Source organism: Falco rusticolus, chromosome 1 (genome assembly GCF_015220075.1).
Source record: "Falco rusticolus isolate bFalRus1 chromosome 1, bFalRus1.pri, whole genome shotgun sequence".
Lineage (NCBI taxonomy): Eukaryota > Metazoa > Chordata > Aves > Falconiformes > Falconidae > Falco > Falco rusticolus.
Genome location: NC_051187.1, coordinates 61,698,496 through 61,713,182, shown reverse-complemented (window position 1 = coordinate 61,713,182; position 14,687 = coordinate 61,698,496). Strand labels below are relative to the sequence as shown.

At 39.6% G+C, this 14,687-nt stretch overlaps 1 protein-coding gene across 3 annotated transcripts in view; it reads right to left on the bottom strand.

Moving 5' to 3' along the window:
• Positions 1–3,444: 3,444 nt before the first annotated feature.
• Positions 3,445–14,687, bottom strand: part of TECRL (trans-2,3-enoyl-CoA reductase like) — a 67,789-nt gene continuing 56,546 nt past the window's right edge. For 2 of the 3 annotated variants that reach the window (XM_037381733.1, XM_037381740.1), the window contains 6 exons: positions 14,559–14,631; positions 12,446–12,489; positions 8,664–8,721; positions 7,273–7,358; positions 6,814–6,859; positions 3,445–5,240 (listed from right to left, as the gene is read on the bottom strand). In XM_037381733.1, the coding sequence (XP_037237630.1) occupies positions 5,113–5,240; positions 6,814–6,859; positions 7,273–7,358; positions 8,664–8,721; positions 12,446–12,489; positions 14,559–14,631 (435 nt within the window). In that variant the 3' untranslated portion in view covers positions 3,445–5,112. The remainder of the gene's footprint in view (positions 5,241–6,813; positions 6,860–7,272; positions 7,359–8,663; positions 8,722–12,445; positions 12,490–14,558; positions 14,632–14,687) is intronic. The other variant, XM_037381749.1, reaches the window with a different exon arrangement.

The following is a 14,687-nucleotide window of genomic DNA, read 5'->3' as shown; positions in this document are numbered from 1 at the left end:
TATTATTGCAGTCACTCAGTGACTGATGCTCCTCACCTGGACATCTGCTTGTCCAGTCAGACAAGATAGACAAGAAAATATTTTCTCAGATCTTCCCACAGGGCAGAGCCGGGTGAAAGCCAGCCTTTGGTGTACTAGACAAATAAATAACCAAACACTGGGACCATAATAAAGGTCTGGGACAGATCGCTGTTGGTTCCCATACCTGTAGAAAGAGTTGTATATTTGAGTCACATATGGCTGAAGATGTGCAGAGACCATTAAAATAAACATTTTTCTGTGATGCTAAATATGTGTGATGTGAAAATTGCCTTTAATCGTAGCTATACAGCAGCCTTTATACACTCACCTATGATAAACCTGGGTTTTCATAGTAAAATATTATTCATGTAGATACTAATCTGTGTGCAATGACAGCACAACACTTCATTTACGTTTATCTGTGGAACACTGGAACAGGCATACAGTGAGTTTCTCTAAAAGCTTTCATGAATGTTAATGACAGGAAATATCGCTGGAAGACAAAGCTTGTGCTTAGGAAAATATAGAAAAGGGAAAGCCAATAAAGCATCATGTGGAAAATATTAGCTTGCTGAAAAACTCTTTATGGTTTGAATTAATTTTTAGTTCAGCAGCACTTGTTAAAACTATAAATAGATAAATAGTCTCTTGCTTTCCTGTAGCTTTCTTCCTCTTATAGTGTGCTTTAGAAGTCTTCACATTCAGTGATTTTTATTTTATTATATTTAGCGATCACTGCGGGCTCTCTTTCACAGAACTACTTTGATATCGGGCTGCTTTATCTCAATTCCTAGTGTGATAAAAGCCAATTTAGAGTAATTTTCTTTATACAAAACAATGGAAAGTACAAGATATTTTGATGGTAATAGCATCTTTAAAAAAGGATGACCATCTGCCTTTTTTTGATTTCTGCTTTCGGTGTCCTTTTGAGCTCTGCTTTCCCTATGGAAATACGAAATCACTGAGATAATTTTCAGTTCTGTCAGCTGCGAAGATGTGGTAACCATCTTATAAGACAAGCATATGGCTGGGTCTTAAGGGCTTTTTCAAACTGGGAATCCAAATATAGGCTGCCAAGTTGTGTGCAGGAGCATCTGCCACTTCAGTTCCCCATCACAACATCTCCCCGTGCCACCAAGAAGCCTGAGCTGGTGCCCGCTCTTTTCCAGGCTGGCATTTCATGGCAAGAGCAGGCCACAAACATGCGGAGCTGCGTGTCTGAAGGTTTAATTTTAGGCTCCTAAATTTGAAAGTCTTGGGAAGTACTTGGGAAATGTTGGCCTCGCCCATCTGGAGGATCACAGCAGAAACCCAGCTGTAAGCTGCAGGGTGAACACAGAGGGACCTGGATGTTGAGCAGTCTCTCCAGGTGGACTAGGAAGCAACTATTTTGAGATATGCTTTGAGCCCACAGGCTGAGCAATGCCGTCTGCACAGTCCTGGTCGGGCAGGCCAGTAAGAATGCATTAGTACTTCAACTGATTTATTTTTACACAACCCCTGCAAAAACTGTTGTTTAGTAGGCCCAGTATCTCTGTATCTTGCTTTATTTGCGGTCTCTTGGCTTAGACAGCCCAGCTTCTGAGGAGTGTTGAGCAGGAATTGCCCCTGCACCTGGGGGCCCAGCTGTGCCACTGGCTGCACCAGCTCCTCACGTCTAACCAGAACGTGTCTCCAACGTCAGCCACTCGGTTTCTCTGCTGTACAGTGCTGCTGCCTCCTGCCTTTTGTGACAGATGCTGTAACTCACCTCTGCAAGCTGTCAGGAAAGCTTTGGGGCAGACAGAAGCCACAGGACAGTTCAGGCTGGCCCTGGGAGCAAAGCAAGGGCAGAGCACCACAGGGAGCGGATCACTGCCCTGCAGTCTGCCACCTTTTCAGATGCAGAAACTGAGGGAAAACGCATCAGAAAAGCTCAAAGGGGCAAACTGGATGCATGTAGTGGATTTCATGGCCCTCATGGAGAAGCAGGATTGCAAAATGTAATTCATGTTGTCCCACTAATTTTCCCTTTTCCAGGGACACCGGTGTATCCAGTGCACTGGAATGGTGACAGCCTTAGCAATGCCTGTGAAGCGGCTCTATATTAAGATTGGCCAAAGTGGGAAACAACTACCCCAGCTGCATCTGATGGCTCATCCTGGGCATTGACTCCTTCCCTTTGACCCTGAAACACGATGACATTCTGGTAGTAGTGTGGCATTGCCCGTGCCTTCCTTCTGCTGTTGGCTCTGAAGAATTTAGGTCTGTGCTTAAGAGAAAATATTGCCAAAGGAATTTGCAGTTAACTGTTTGCTTCCTCATCAGCCCCTAATACAAGAAGTCCCAGTATATTTAGAGCTCAGTAAGGCATTATTTTCCCCCAGGTAATCAGCACAGGCATGAAAAACTCTCAGGAAAATGTTTCTGTGGCAACAATTGTTTTGGTTCAAAAGGTTCATGGTGCTTCTGGCTAAAATCACTGTCAATTGCAACTTTTTATGTAGTTAATATACTCACTTTTTGTCTAGGCTTTTTTGTTTGCTTGGGGGTTTTCTGCTCCCCCCCCCCCAAAAAAAAAAAAAAAAAGCAAGGCCTTCAAAATATTCATCAAAACAAAGGCTGACCATTTTCATATACTTTTTGTTTAAAAGCAAAACATGCCCCCCATGCCAGGAATTTGTGCGGTGGAAGGTATCCCTACCCATGTCAGATGATCTTTAAGGCTCTTCCAACCCAAACCATTCTACGATTCTATGAACTTACCTGTTCTAATCACATGGAACTTGCCCTGAAAATCAGAGAGGGCAGAGGAACACAGAAAGATCTGTGAAGGTACAGGATGTTGATTTATTGCTATTTGTGGAGTCATTTAACACTGTTGACAACAATTTTAGCTGGTCAACACCCCATTGGTGAAACTCAAAATATCTGCCATGTTTATCTGTGACAGTCTTCTGTAATGTATCTTCATTTATTCTTAGCTAGTGTTTGCTCTTAACCCCATTTTAAAACTGTAGTTTACTACAGGAGCCAAAACCCTTCTCCCACACACTCCATGTATCAAATGATCAACTAATAAGCAGGAAGGTAAACAATTCCTGAAGTATTTCCTTTGCCTAAGCCGACTACTGAATAGGAACCGTGCTCCTAGCGATTGGAATCTCTCTGGAAACATGCCTTGAACAGACTTAAAACTGCAGCTATTGTAATCAAGAGGTGAACAGATAAGTAAGTAATTTTGGCAAGTTACCTTCCCACATGAACTATTTTAAACTTGAACATTGCTAAAATGAGACATTCAGTAAACATTAAATGAAAACAATCCCAGTAGCTGGATCAAAAAAATAGACAGCAGTCTTCACTCACACATCTAACACTGGCTTGGAAAAAATGAGTTTCAGAAATATTGTTGTTAGATATAAGGACTAAAGAGCACAGAAAATTTTTCAAAAATAGATCTTTATTAGCAGTCTGGGTTAGAGAACTGAATGTTCACTGTGACTTGAGTTTTCCATTGAGAGGAGTAAAAAGTTTTAGCTGTTCACAGGTTACAAGTTCAAAAATATGGAAAGTGATTTATTTACATTACTAAGACGAAATTGAGTTACCGTGGCTAATAGGGGCAAGTGTTGCAAGTTAGACATTAGAAAAGGGATATGAACCCAATTTACTGGGCAAATTAACTTTGTTAGAACCAGCTTGAGCTGGTGCAAAGATAACAGTGCCTTTAGGAGACAAATTGCCTGCCTTGCTTGTGCACTGCAGTGTTTCTCTAATGATTATGAAGTTCTTTAGGCAAGCTTTTTCAGTAGCCTAAGGGAGTCAAAAGACATTGATAAATTTGCAACAGAAATAGAATGAAAACTGGACTTAATGCCCCAACTCTCCATATCTTAATACTTGCTGGCTGAAGTAGTTCTGGGTTTGGGTGTTTTTTTTTTTCTCTGTGTAACTAAAGTTATACTTCTGCATGACATAGATGCCACTGATTTCTGATTTGCAAATGGAGCTAAAAGAGTTTTCAAGACTTGAATAAAAAGCCCAGAGAATATCTTAAAAAATAACGTAATGGAAAGCAAAGTAGCAGATAGAGAATGACCAAACTGAAGCAAGAGCTGAAACCTTTCAGCAGTGTCCATCTGAAACAGTTCAGATACAGACTGAAATGTATTTGGCAGGATCTCTTTCCTTTTTCGATAATGAGCTGTACTCTGATTCACCTTCTGCCCAAGGATTTCACAGTGCTTAATACAAACAAGGTGAATGGTGTCTGGATGCAGCTGGGCACTGAACAAGGGGATCTTAATGTGCTTGTTAGTCCAGAAAGTCTTTTGCTATTTCCAGAACTTTTCAATGTGAGAAAGGGGAATGGACTTAAATGATGTTCCTAAGGACATGCTGCAAATTAGTAGCAAGATGGGAAGCACCTCATAAACAGTCCCATCCTGCAATCATAGGTCTGATCTGCCTACCTGAAAATGAAAGAAAGCCAGACCTCTCTGCAATGATCAATTTAAGCCAACTTGTATTGAACAATTTGCTATGAGATTCAATTACAGAGAAAGAAAGAAAGAAAAACCTTGTAAAGCTGGACTAGACTGTGTCAACAGCATAGTGGTCGTTCTTTGATGTGATGCTTTAGGGGAGCCGAGGCAGAATGTGCTGTTTCTGTGCCTTTTAATAAAAATAGGGCTGTGAAACATCTGATGCAAAAATCCAAGGCTCTCGTCAACATCTAACACTGAACCTTAAAATCACCAGACCTGAATGCATGCAGATGAGCTGTATTCATTAATTTTAACAGCATCTGTGCCCATTTACACCAGTTAAATATCTAGCCTAACATTCAATATAAGCAATTTTCTTGTCCCTTCCCAATTAGCTCCATTACAGAAAATCTAATTAAATCATATCTTCTAGCAGGAACCAAGAATTCAAGAGCTACATTTTATCACTTAATTAAAAGCTGTTCGTCTTGAACTGTTAATTTTCTGAAAAAGATATCCAGTAGTTCTTCCTCTGATCCACTTTGGTTACTGAATGAAATGGCTCATTTACTCTGAGTTAGCTCTTGAACTGTACACTTAGGCTTCAGTTCTTGTGAAGAGCTTAGAAGATGATAGGAATCATAGCTGCTTTTCTCCGCACCTCTGGATAAAACCTCTTCAGATATAGCTTGTGTTTTTTCTGGGCCCAGAGAGACATCTGGATGACCATCAGGAAAGCAAAAATGCCAACTACAAGGAATAAGAGAGAGGGGGAAAAAAAAAAAAAAAAAAAAGATCATGTCTGTTCTTTCAGTGGCTGTTTCTGTGCATACAAGAGGGTTTATGGAAAAGTCTGCAGTAGTCCCTTCTGTGGGCAGATACAGGTTAACTGTGCCCTTGCTCTTGCAGCCTTGCAGTTACTGATATACCATAGCCTGAGGCTCAGCCTCTGCATCAGAATTCACACAGACAATATGCACATCTATTAGACATGCCCTGTATCACCTATGACTTCACCATAAATCCCAAGGCCTCCTTGGGCATGGTGCCATCTCAACACAGAATTACCCATGACCTCGACTATTTTTCTGGTTTGCTTTTGTCCTGCAACACTTCTTGTTTTTTTCCTCCAGCTCCGAACTGTAACTTGGGATCGGTGCCGTAACTCCCTGCTGCATGGAGGGAGAGCTCAGCCCTGGGGGAAGCAGGCAGTAGGTGCACAAATAGATTTGGCTGCCTGGCAGTGAGGTCTCACAACAACCAGAGATGCCCAGGCCCCTACTGTGGTTGTCAGGAGCCAGTAAGTGGTCTTTTGAGTGCCTCTTCCTTTGGGATGAGTGGCACCAAATGGGGAATGCTTTTACAGGTACTTTTTGCAAATTCATTATCCTTTCTTCCTTAAAATGAGGTGCTGCATCAGAAACATTCATTAGGCTATCTGGTCAAGTTATGTTTGGGACAATTACAGCAAGGATGAGTGTGCTGTGTATGTTGCTGCTCCCTGCCTTTGTAAATGCAGTCCTACAATGTCCCCAAACTTTCAGGTCATTTCCATACCAGAGCCTAAAGCACAAAAATGTTTTATTTTTTCAAAAAAAATTAAAAGTTTAATTTTTTCATGATGCACTTTAATCCACTTTTGAAATTTCTTTCTTTTTCATTTTTTAAACCACGAGGCTACTTTTTGCAAGTAGCTTTTATAAGTTTCTGGTTTGGAATGCAAAAATAATTAAAAAATGAATGGTCTGGAGAATCTCAGTCCCAGGGACCATATTTGTATGGGTCTTTAAGTCTCTAAAGATGCAGGAAAGTACTGAGCAGGAGTTGCAAATGCTACTAGCAGACTGCTGTTACAAGCTGGCTGCCTGATATAAGCAAATGGGGAAATGTTGCCAGGAACGTGTCTCTTTCCTCTTTTGAAATACTAAATACTTCTGTTTTCCTCTCCCTATTAGAAGTATTATTCCAGGTTTACAATGAAAAAAAAATAAATTCCTGTATCAAAAATGATTGACTGTAATGAAGAATACAACTTTTTTTCTTTTTCTAAATTTCAAAGTCTGCTTTCACTGTGAAAACAGAAGAAACAACAATATTTCACAAAAAGCAGAGAGCTGGTTTTGATCAAAAGAAGGTGTTATACTAGCATGACACTCTGCAGCTTTCTGAGGGTAGCACTTTGAAGGTTTATACAGTCACATCACAAAGGGGATTTGATGTCAGTATTTCGTATGCTATAAATTTTTTGGCAAATTTTAGATTTCCAGAATGCACTTCCACATACAACAATGTACAGGCTATCTTCATTCTGTTTCAAACTTACCTGGCAGGGTTTGTGTCATCACTGTGAAACTAATCCAAGAACCAACCTGTTGCAAAGAAAAACGCACTGTTAATTGTATAATTTATGTAAAGCAAAAGGGCAAGTTTTCAAAAGCTTCCCCTGGAAGAAGAGCATGACACTTATACTGGAAGAGGGAGAGGAAAAATAGCTAGAAAGGAACCCCCCAGTGTGCTGGATGGGGTAAAGACATGGGTGGTAAATTCTTGGATCACTGGAGAGTCTGCAGTGGAGGGGAATATACACAACAGTCATGATATTGATGTGAGGGAAGAGAAGGGACTGGTGGAGAAACATTTGTGGAGCAAGGAGACTCTGACATACGGAACATAATGATAGATGTGCAGAGGGAACTGCATGGAGGTGCAGATTTTTTGCAGCCAGTGGCTGAAACACAGTAACCACCTACTCTTTACATATAAGCAGAAGAAAGTCACGTACCTCATATGTATAGTTGGGACAGGATACCAGCAAGAAAAGCCATGTGAAGGGGTTGTAGGTTGGACTTGGAAAACAGGCTTTACTGCCTTTATGAAAGGAAAAAAGAAAGAAAAGAAAAAAAGAAAAAAGAAAACAACACAACTTGATAAAACCAGTTTCCATATAGAAAGGGGAACTGAGCCTTATCACAACTTGTCTGTGTAACAGCCCTCCCCTTGCCCAGCGCTCCCAGAGTACAACTTGTTAGAAAAGTTTCTGTGAAATCTTTTGAGACAGAAAAAGCTGTATTTATCCTAGTGAGAATACTGCTTAGTGAGCCATGTATCAGCTTCTACAGGAAGGTTTGGCATGTCCAAAGGATGCAACCTTTGTTCAGAGGAAGAGAGAGACAAGTAGTTTAATGCAGACTAGCCAGCAGGTGAGGGCTAAGGGCACTCTTCTGGGATATAAATGATGCAGCTGTGTCTTACGCAGCCTGACTCGGGGACATGAACCTGTCCCTTCTCACGTCCTTATCCTTCATCCCAGAGTAGAACAGGAAAACAACTCCAGAGCTAACAGGATGACTCTACAGTCACTGGTAATGCTCACACAAAATGCCACATGCATGTTTCATTTTTAAGTTCTGGTAACAATGCTATCTTTCATACTTGTAGGCACTGAACATGTAGATTAATTATTTGGCTCTTGCTGCTTGTACCTGAATTACGCCCCTTGCAACAAACAGCGTAAGCACCTGCCTAACCACAGCACATCAAAAGCTTTCCAGAATAGAAACTGACTTCAGTGTGTGCAGTTAATCACACTGTGGTGAAGTATTTTCTTGAATAGCATGTTATAGTGGGAAATGACACTATTATTATCTGATAATATATATTTTACTTTCTAGTGTATATAGTGTAACTTTAATTCTCATGGTATGAAAGATCCTGAAAACCCTTGCTTGGAGCAGCCTTTTAAGCGCATGCCTATACATTGTTGCCTATGTAGGTATTCATGAGTCTGCCTTTGTGTATTTGTGTGTGTATCTTTGCACGAGATGCACGTATCTAAAAACTCTGCAATCTAATTTAAAAGCTTTTGAAACATTTAAAATGGAATCCTCTGTTGTCAGCCAACAGGATGCTTTAGAGAACTTCCATGTTTAAATCCATATTTAAATTGCAGTTGTGTCTAATTAAGATAAATTTTTTATAAGCTTTGGAGCAACAACGTTGTTGCTAATGTATCCTTGTCACCACATTTATTTTGAAGATGTTATACCAATGGCGTGGTACCTACTTCATCTTTCTTTATTCTGTGGATGTAGATATATAAATTACTGTATACTAGCAGAAGATGGATAGGTTAAACACACTTCAGTCTTAAATAGACAGGAAACAAAGACAGACCTGAATGATTTTGGTGAGCTAAAGCTACGTTGATAAAGTGATTTCCAGCTTCGCACATCTGCAAGACATTAAAACCATATTTTCAGTCATATGCTTAAAATGCTGTGGTAACTGCGATTCAGTGCATAATCAGAATCCCCTATTACAACTTAATCTCTGTATCCAGAAAATATGTACTCTGAAATGACTCGCCCATGGGAAATACATTCTGTGATCTTTGTCAAACACACAAGTGTCTAGTGAGCATCGTGGGTGCAGCCTGGGTTAAGTCAATGCTTCAACTCCATACAGCTCAGTGCGGGCAAGCCTTCAGCGTGGTTCCCATGCGCAGCATGTGCAGCATGCTTTGGTCGGGGGAGATCCAAAAGGCTCCCTGGGGTTTAAGGAATTTAGCAAGATACTTTTCTGAACTCAACATCCTTGTCAGGATTTGGATTTAACCCAGACTGCAAAGCAGCAAGTGAAAAGTTGACCACTGGTTTCGTAAAGATGTCCTGAGTTAATGTGCCTACCCTCTTCCTACACACACTTTCAAAGGTGTTCAGCGTAGCACCTCTGTTAACGCTGGTTACAAAGCACAGAAACCAGTTCTCTAGGTATGTCGCAGAGGAAGGAAATACAGGGTGAATAAAAAGGCAGTGTTTCTCTGAAGGGCAGGCTGGTCAAATGGATAGCAGTCAGGAATTGATAAATGAAGAGGACTGGTATTATTCCTGGTTCTGCTGCTCTCTGGTTATACCATGTCCAGCCCTAACCAACCTCTCAAACTTGGTCTTTAATATTTATATGGTTTAAATCTTTGGAAGACACACCATGTCTCCCGGGTGGGTTATACAGCATGTAGTACAAGGTGATTTCACATTTGCTTGTGGCTTTCAGTACTTCATCAATTACAACTACTGTAGAATCAAAACCAATTAGTACCCATATTTAAAGTGGGAACTGGTAGGAAAACCTGTTTCTATTCCTGAAAAAGAAAGTCTGTCAGTACAACAATCTAATGTTATGCTTTTCATGTTTCCCCTGCTTTACAAAGAAAATCAAAATGCTATATACATTTCAGTCTCAGGCTGAACTGAACATTTTTGTTCATTTTTGGGTTTGAAGACTGATTTCTCCTCTCAAACTGAAAAAACCCACAGTGTCAAAAAGTTGTGTTTTCTTATATCATTTGTCATTCTAAATTTTGCAAAGCTGGAAAAACTTAAAAAAATTAAAATAAAAAGGAAGAGTGCTAAAACCTAGAAACCTTAAAAGTATAAAGTCACAAAACTAATGCAGAAAAAAAGAAATATGATTGTAATTTTTAAGCTAATTCTGAAAGTCATCCATAACAAACTTCAATTAAAACCAATTGAAAGAAATATGTAACTTCATTTTATATTGAAATGTGCCATTATCTGGAAGAACATTGTAGATAGCAATGCTGAAAAATTTTCCCTTTTTTGGCAGAGATTTCTATGGGGTTTGTTAGGAAAGTGTAAATCAGGTCTATTAGCAAAGCTGTTACTCTGCATGGATATGTAGTCTTGGGTCAAATCCTGCAGTCCTTTTATGTTTTTTAATTACAATTAACTGGCTCTCATCTATCACAAACACCAGATGTAAAACACTAAATAGCCAGAAAAGGAAATTCTATTATAAAATGCCATATCAGAAGCTGTAATTCTAGCCATAGCAATAGAAGTAATTTTAATTTGCATACTTCCAATTATGAGCTAGAAACATGATTTTTTTCTGATTACTATTATTTTAAAGAAAAAAGTTTCAAAGCTAGAAGTGTTTTTGTGAAACATACTGAAATGTGCAATGCTCATATTCTTGTGGAGCAAGAGAGAGTCACACACTATAGTTAACACCTACTAATTCTATAATCCATTTAAGTAAAACAAGCAAAGGGCATTTCTGCAGGGATTTTTATTGGCTTACCTTTGACTCTGCAGCTGCATTCTGCTGTAATTAGTTCTGTTCCGCTTTAGAAATGTGGCTGCTAATGTTCTATATCAAGATGTACTGCTAAATGTAAGCTAGTCCTTAGTGTCTCAGATATAAAATATGGGGCAGTGGGGAACAGCAGAAAAAAAGGCTTATCATATTTATGATGATAAAATATTGAAGCCTACATACTGTTCCCCCTCTTTATATTCCATGTGTATCTTATGAGAACAACGTCCCTGCAAAGCTCTGAGTAATTTCTCTAAATATGAGAATCTTTCAGACAGGCTTGTTGACACTCTTCAAATCACTCAGTACTATTTTTTACAGCAGCTGCAGATGTATATACTTAAATCAGGATATGTAATAAAGACAAGCCATAAAAGAGGGGAAAAGAAGAAATCTTCCAAATATTTTGTTCATATGTTTTAGAAAACTGTGAAAACAGCTTCAAACTATTTTATTTTGTAGACTGCTGTTTCAAATTAATTGTCTGGGAACCTGCCAGAACAAGATCTGAAAGGGAAACGTTTTGAGTCTCCATGGGTAGGAAGTTCTCAATAAAGCTGCAAGAATTCAGACCACAGAGCAGGTGCTGATGCAGATCTGAAGGGGATGGCCATAGTTATAGCAAATTCCCCCGGCAGGACTCATCTCTCTGCTTGATGGCAGCGTTTTCCCTAAAAGCTATAGCAGGGTGTGTTACACTGACAGGGGGAAGGATGTTTCATTAGACAAGGAGGCTTTTTCTATGCAGAGATTTTGACAGGGACAAGTTTTATTGGTAACACTGAGTATGCAGGCAAATGGTTTGCTTGGTTTCAAGCAACCCCTGAGCTTAGGAAGGGCAGACAGTAAGGCTCTGGATGCACTACTGCCTACTGCTGCCAAAACCTCCTGTCTCCTAGTACAGGATTATTGCTTTCAACTGTAGAGCCTCATTGAGGGTATGAACTTCTTCATATGACTATTTTGCTTGTCTTTGCTTTAGCTTATTACGGCAGGAAAAGCTGAGAACTGCGTGGACAACCCCAGAAACAAACACTGCCAAAAATATGATCTTTAAGCGTCTCAATTTGCGAAAGCATTTAAATATTGCTAAGGAGTTATTTGAATGATTTTTTGAAGAGTGTTTGCCTGAAGGAACCTAAACATGTTACCTGTCCCACCTTCCTGTTATGTTTCTAGAAACTGATCTGTATCTGATTTTCAAAGAGGCTGTTTTGGCTACTGACCCGTGTTTGCTTGGGTAAGTCAACACTCAGCATTTCCAAGTGCAATTCCCGCAGAGGGTGGAAGAGAATATACATTTCCACATGAGAATTTCTTACTGAGTCTCTGTCTTACTATACAGTTATCTTCATTCAAACATGAGTTTCAGTAGTCTCGGCCACCCTTTGTCACCTGTGCTTTCTCTTGACTTAACCCGCCTTGGCAGCAATTGGTTTTGTTGGTTTTAATAGCTGTTGAGGTTAAATTAGTCAGGGTACACAGCACTATTGCAAAGTCTGCTTAGGATGTAATTCTTCGGTGTTTTAAAAATGGCAATTTTCAATCTGTCTAAATATTAGTGGTTTTACACAAAATTATGAGTAGTAATATTGTTGATGATGTTCTCATGGCAGTCAGATACAGTATTTCACATTAAGCTCTGTATAGGTAAATAGTATTAGGAGACTTCCTGGCCTGGAAATCTTAATCGATTATCACTAAATCCAGTCAAAGGACACAGGGTTGTGAGTGTGGATGTATATGTACACACAAATGCATGTGATGTTATTGCATTTTGTTAAATCGTGAGTTACTCCTATTTCGCTATCATCAATAAAAGTTATTTCTGTACATACCAGAAAAGCAAGAGCAGCAAAAGAAATTTGTCTGTGGCCAAATGCTAGAAAATAGGACAAAATTATAAATTGCATTTTACAGTAAGCACATGGTTTGATATAGGTGAAATTAATCTAGTGTTGACGAGCAGAAATACTTCTTTCCTGACAGGGTCTGCAGAAAGAATGGATATTATCACACACAATATGAGGAGAATGCAAATAATAACATCACTCTAGAAATGCCAGTCTCTTCGCCACTAATCTCAAGGCAGTTTTCACCTAACTTTTTCTGGTATTTCTCAGCTTCATATATCTAAGTGCTTTGTCAATGCAGTTGGTGGTGTTAAGGTTCTTGGAAAGGCAAGGGGAGGGATGAAGTGAAGGTCAGTGGCAGAACCAGGCTGGGTATCACAGTCTTATCCATAGGCCGTTTTATCTGCCTGAGCAGAGAACCCAAGACATAACCTATCCATTACTTTTTTTGTTTTTAGTAGTGACACAGTAGTAAGGTTTTACTATATAGCCACTATCTGCTTCACAGTCTCACCATGCAAGAAATATATTTCGCCTTTTCAATTTTTATGTGCTCTTTACCTGCCCTCTCCTTTTTGATGTTGTCCACAGACCACTGTAGTGCTGTACCATGTTTGTCTCCAAAGGTTTACAGTTCTCAAGTAAACCTTGGTCGTGGCTGAGGGCCACAGACCACGCGTACGTACCTCACTTCCCTGACCAAGTCTCATCGAACCTTTACTTTTGAGAACCCTTTTTCTCTGGCTGGCACATGACTCCTCTATGGCTCCAACGGCATGCTCTAAAACTCCTCCTCAGAACAACCAGAGCATGTCAACCTGCGAGTCTGTAGCTGCTAAGCAGATGTTTTCCATGGGCCTTTTGTCAGCCTGGTTTAATTTACCATGCCTGCATAGCATTCTGCAACTCCCTGCTTGCCTTTCCTTACCTGTCCCCAAACTCGCCATCTCTGGGTATGGCTGTGGAAGTCACCTGCTGCCGCATCAAAAACAAACCACCAACATTTTACTGATCTAGATAACTATGCCAGAGGGCTGGTGATCTCCAGCATTAGACCAATGGACCTATAATTGTCATTTTAAGGTGGTGGCAAGCAATTAGAAGTACTTATGAATGTTTTCTGTGTTGGAATGCTGTGTCCTGAACTAATGGTTTCCTTTATGAAGAAGCTGCACCTAGTGATTTGATGATCTGGACTGCTAAAACCTGTGTCTGGGAAAGTTTCAACGTTGTTTGCAGCGTTACTCTTAAAGCCACACTAAATTCAGCTGTCTTTCAAAGAATCACATAATTTTGAAACAGAACTTCTGTGTTATTTTGAAAGGAAAACAGGTGCCATGTAGGAGAAATTTCTGATTTAAAAAAATCAGTAATTTAACTGAGTGTAAATAAAAATGGCAAAGCAAACCCTTTGTTCCTAAAGTGCATAAATAAGTATAACATGCAGAGGAAAAGGAAAACTAAGGTGTAGCAAGGAAAGTAAAGTAGCAGGAAAAAACTTACGCTAATTATGCTCAAAAGAAGCAAAAGTTCAAAGAGTAAACAAGAAGAAAAAAAATAATGAAGAAACAGCAGAGCAACAATAAAATATAATGAGAAAGAACAAAATGATAAACGACATCTAGAAGCAAAAACCAGGATTTTTTTTCATTATCAGCATCAGTATCTGATTGACTTTTACTGGTTTCTCACGCACACACTCACAAATCTTAATTTTCATGAAAAGGATGTATCTTTAGCAAACAAATATCGCCTCCAAGAAAATGGAGCTGGCACTAGTTCTCTCCTGCATTCTTAGTACATATATGGTGAAGATGAGCAAAATGTATCAATCTTTGTGTTTTCTCCATTGGGCAATATTTCCAGTTCATAAAACTCGACAGCGACTGACCATTGCTGAATGGGAACATACATTCAGTGACACAGCAGGAGAGCCTCCCACATGACAGTCTTCCTTCCGGCAGGGAGTAAAAGCTAATCTCTGACTAGTTTAGTCATATGATCTCATGTTGGGGACATCTACTGCTTTTGGAGGACTTAAGATTGCATATCAAAAATTTTTTAAAACCAAGCAGTTTTGTGTGCTACTTATACATACATGGTGGCGTATATTGTGGATGGTTGATGTAGTATGCAATCCAGGAAGTGAACCCCCAGTAAAAGGCACAGCCCTGGAATGGACAAAAGATTTTTTTTGTTGTTGTTAGAAAGGGTGATAAGCAAGTTC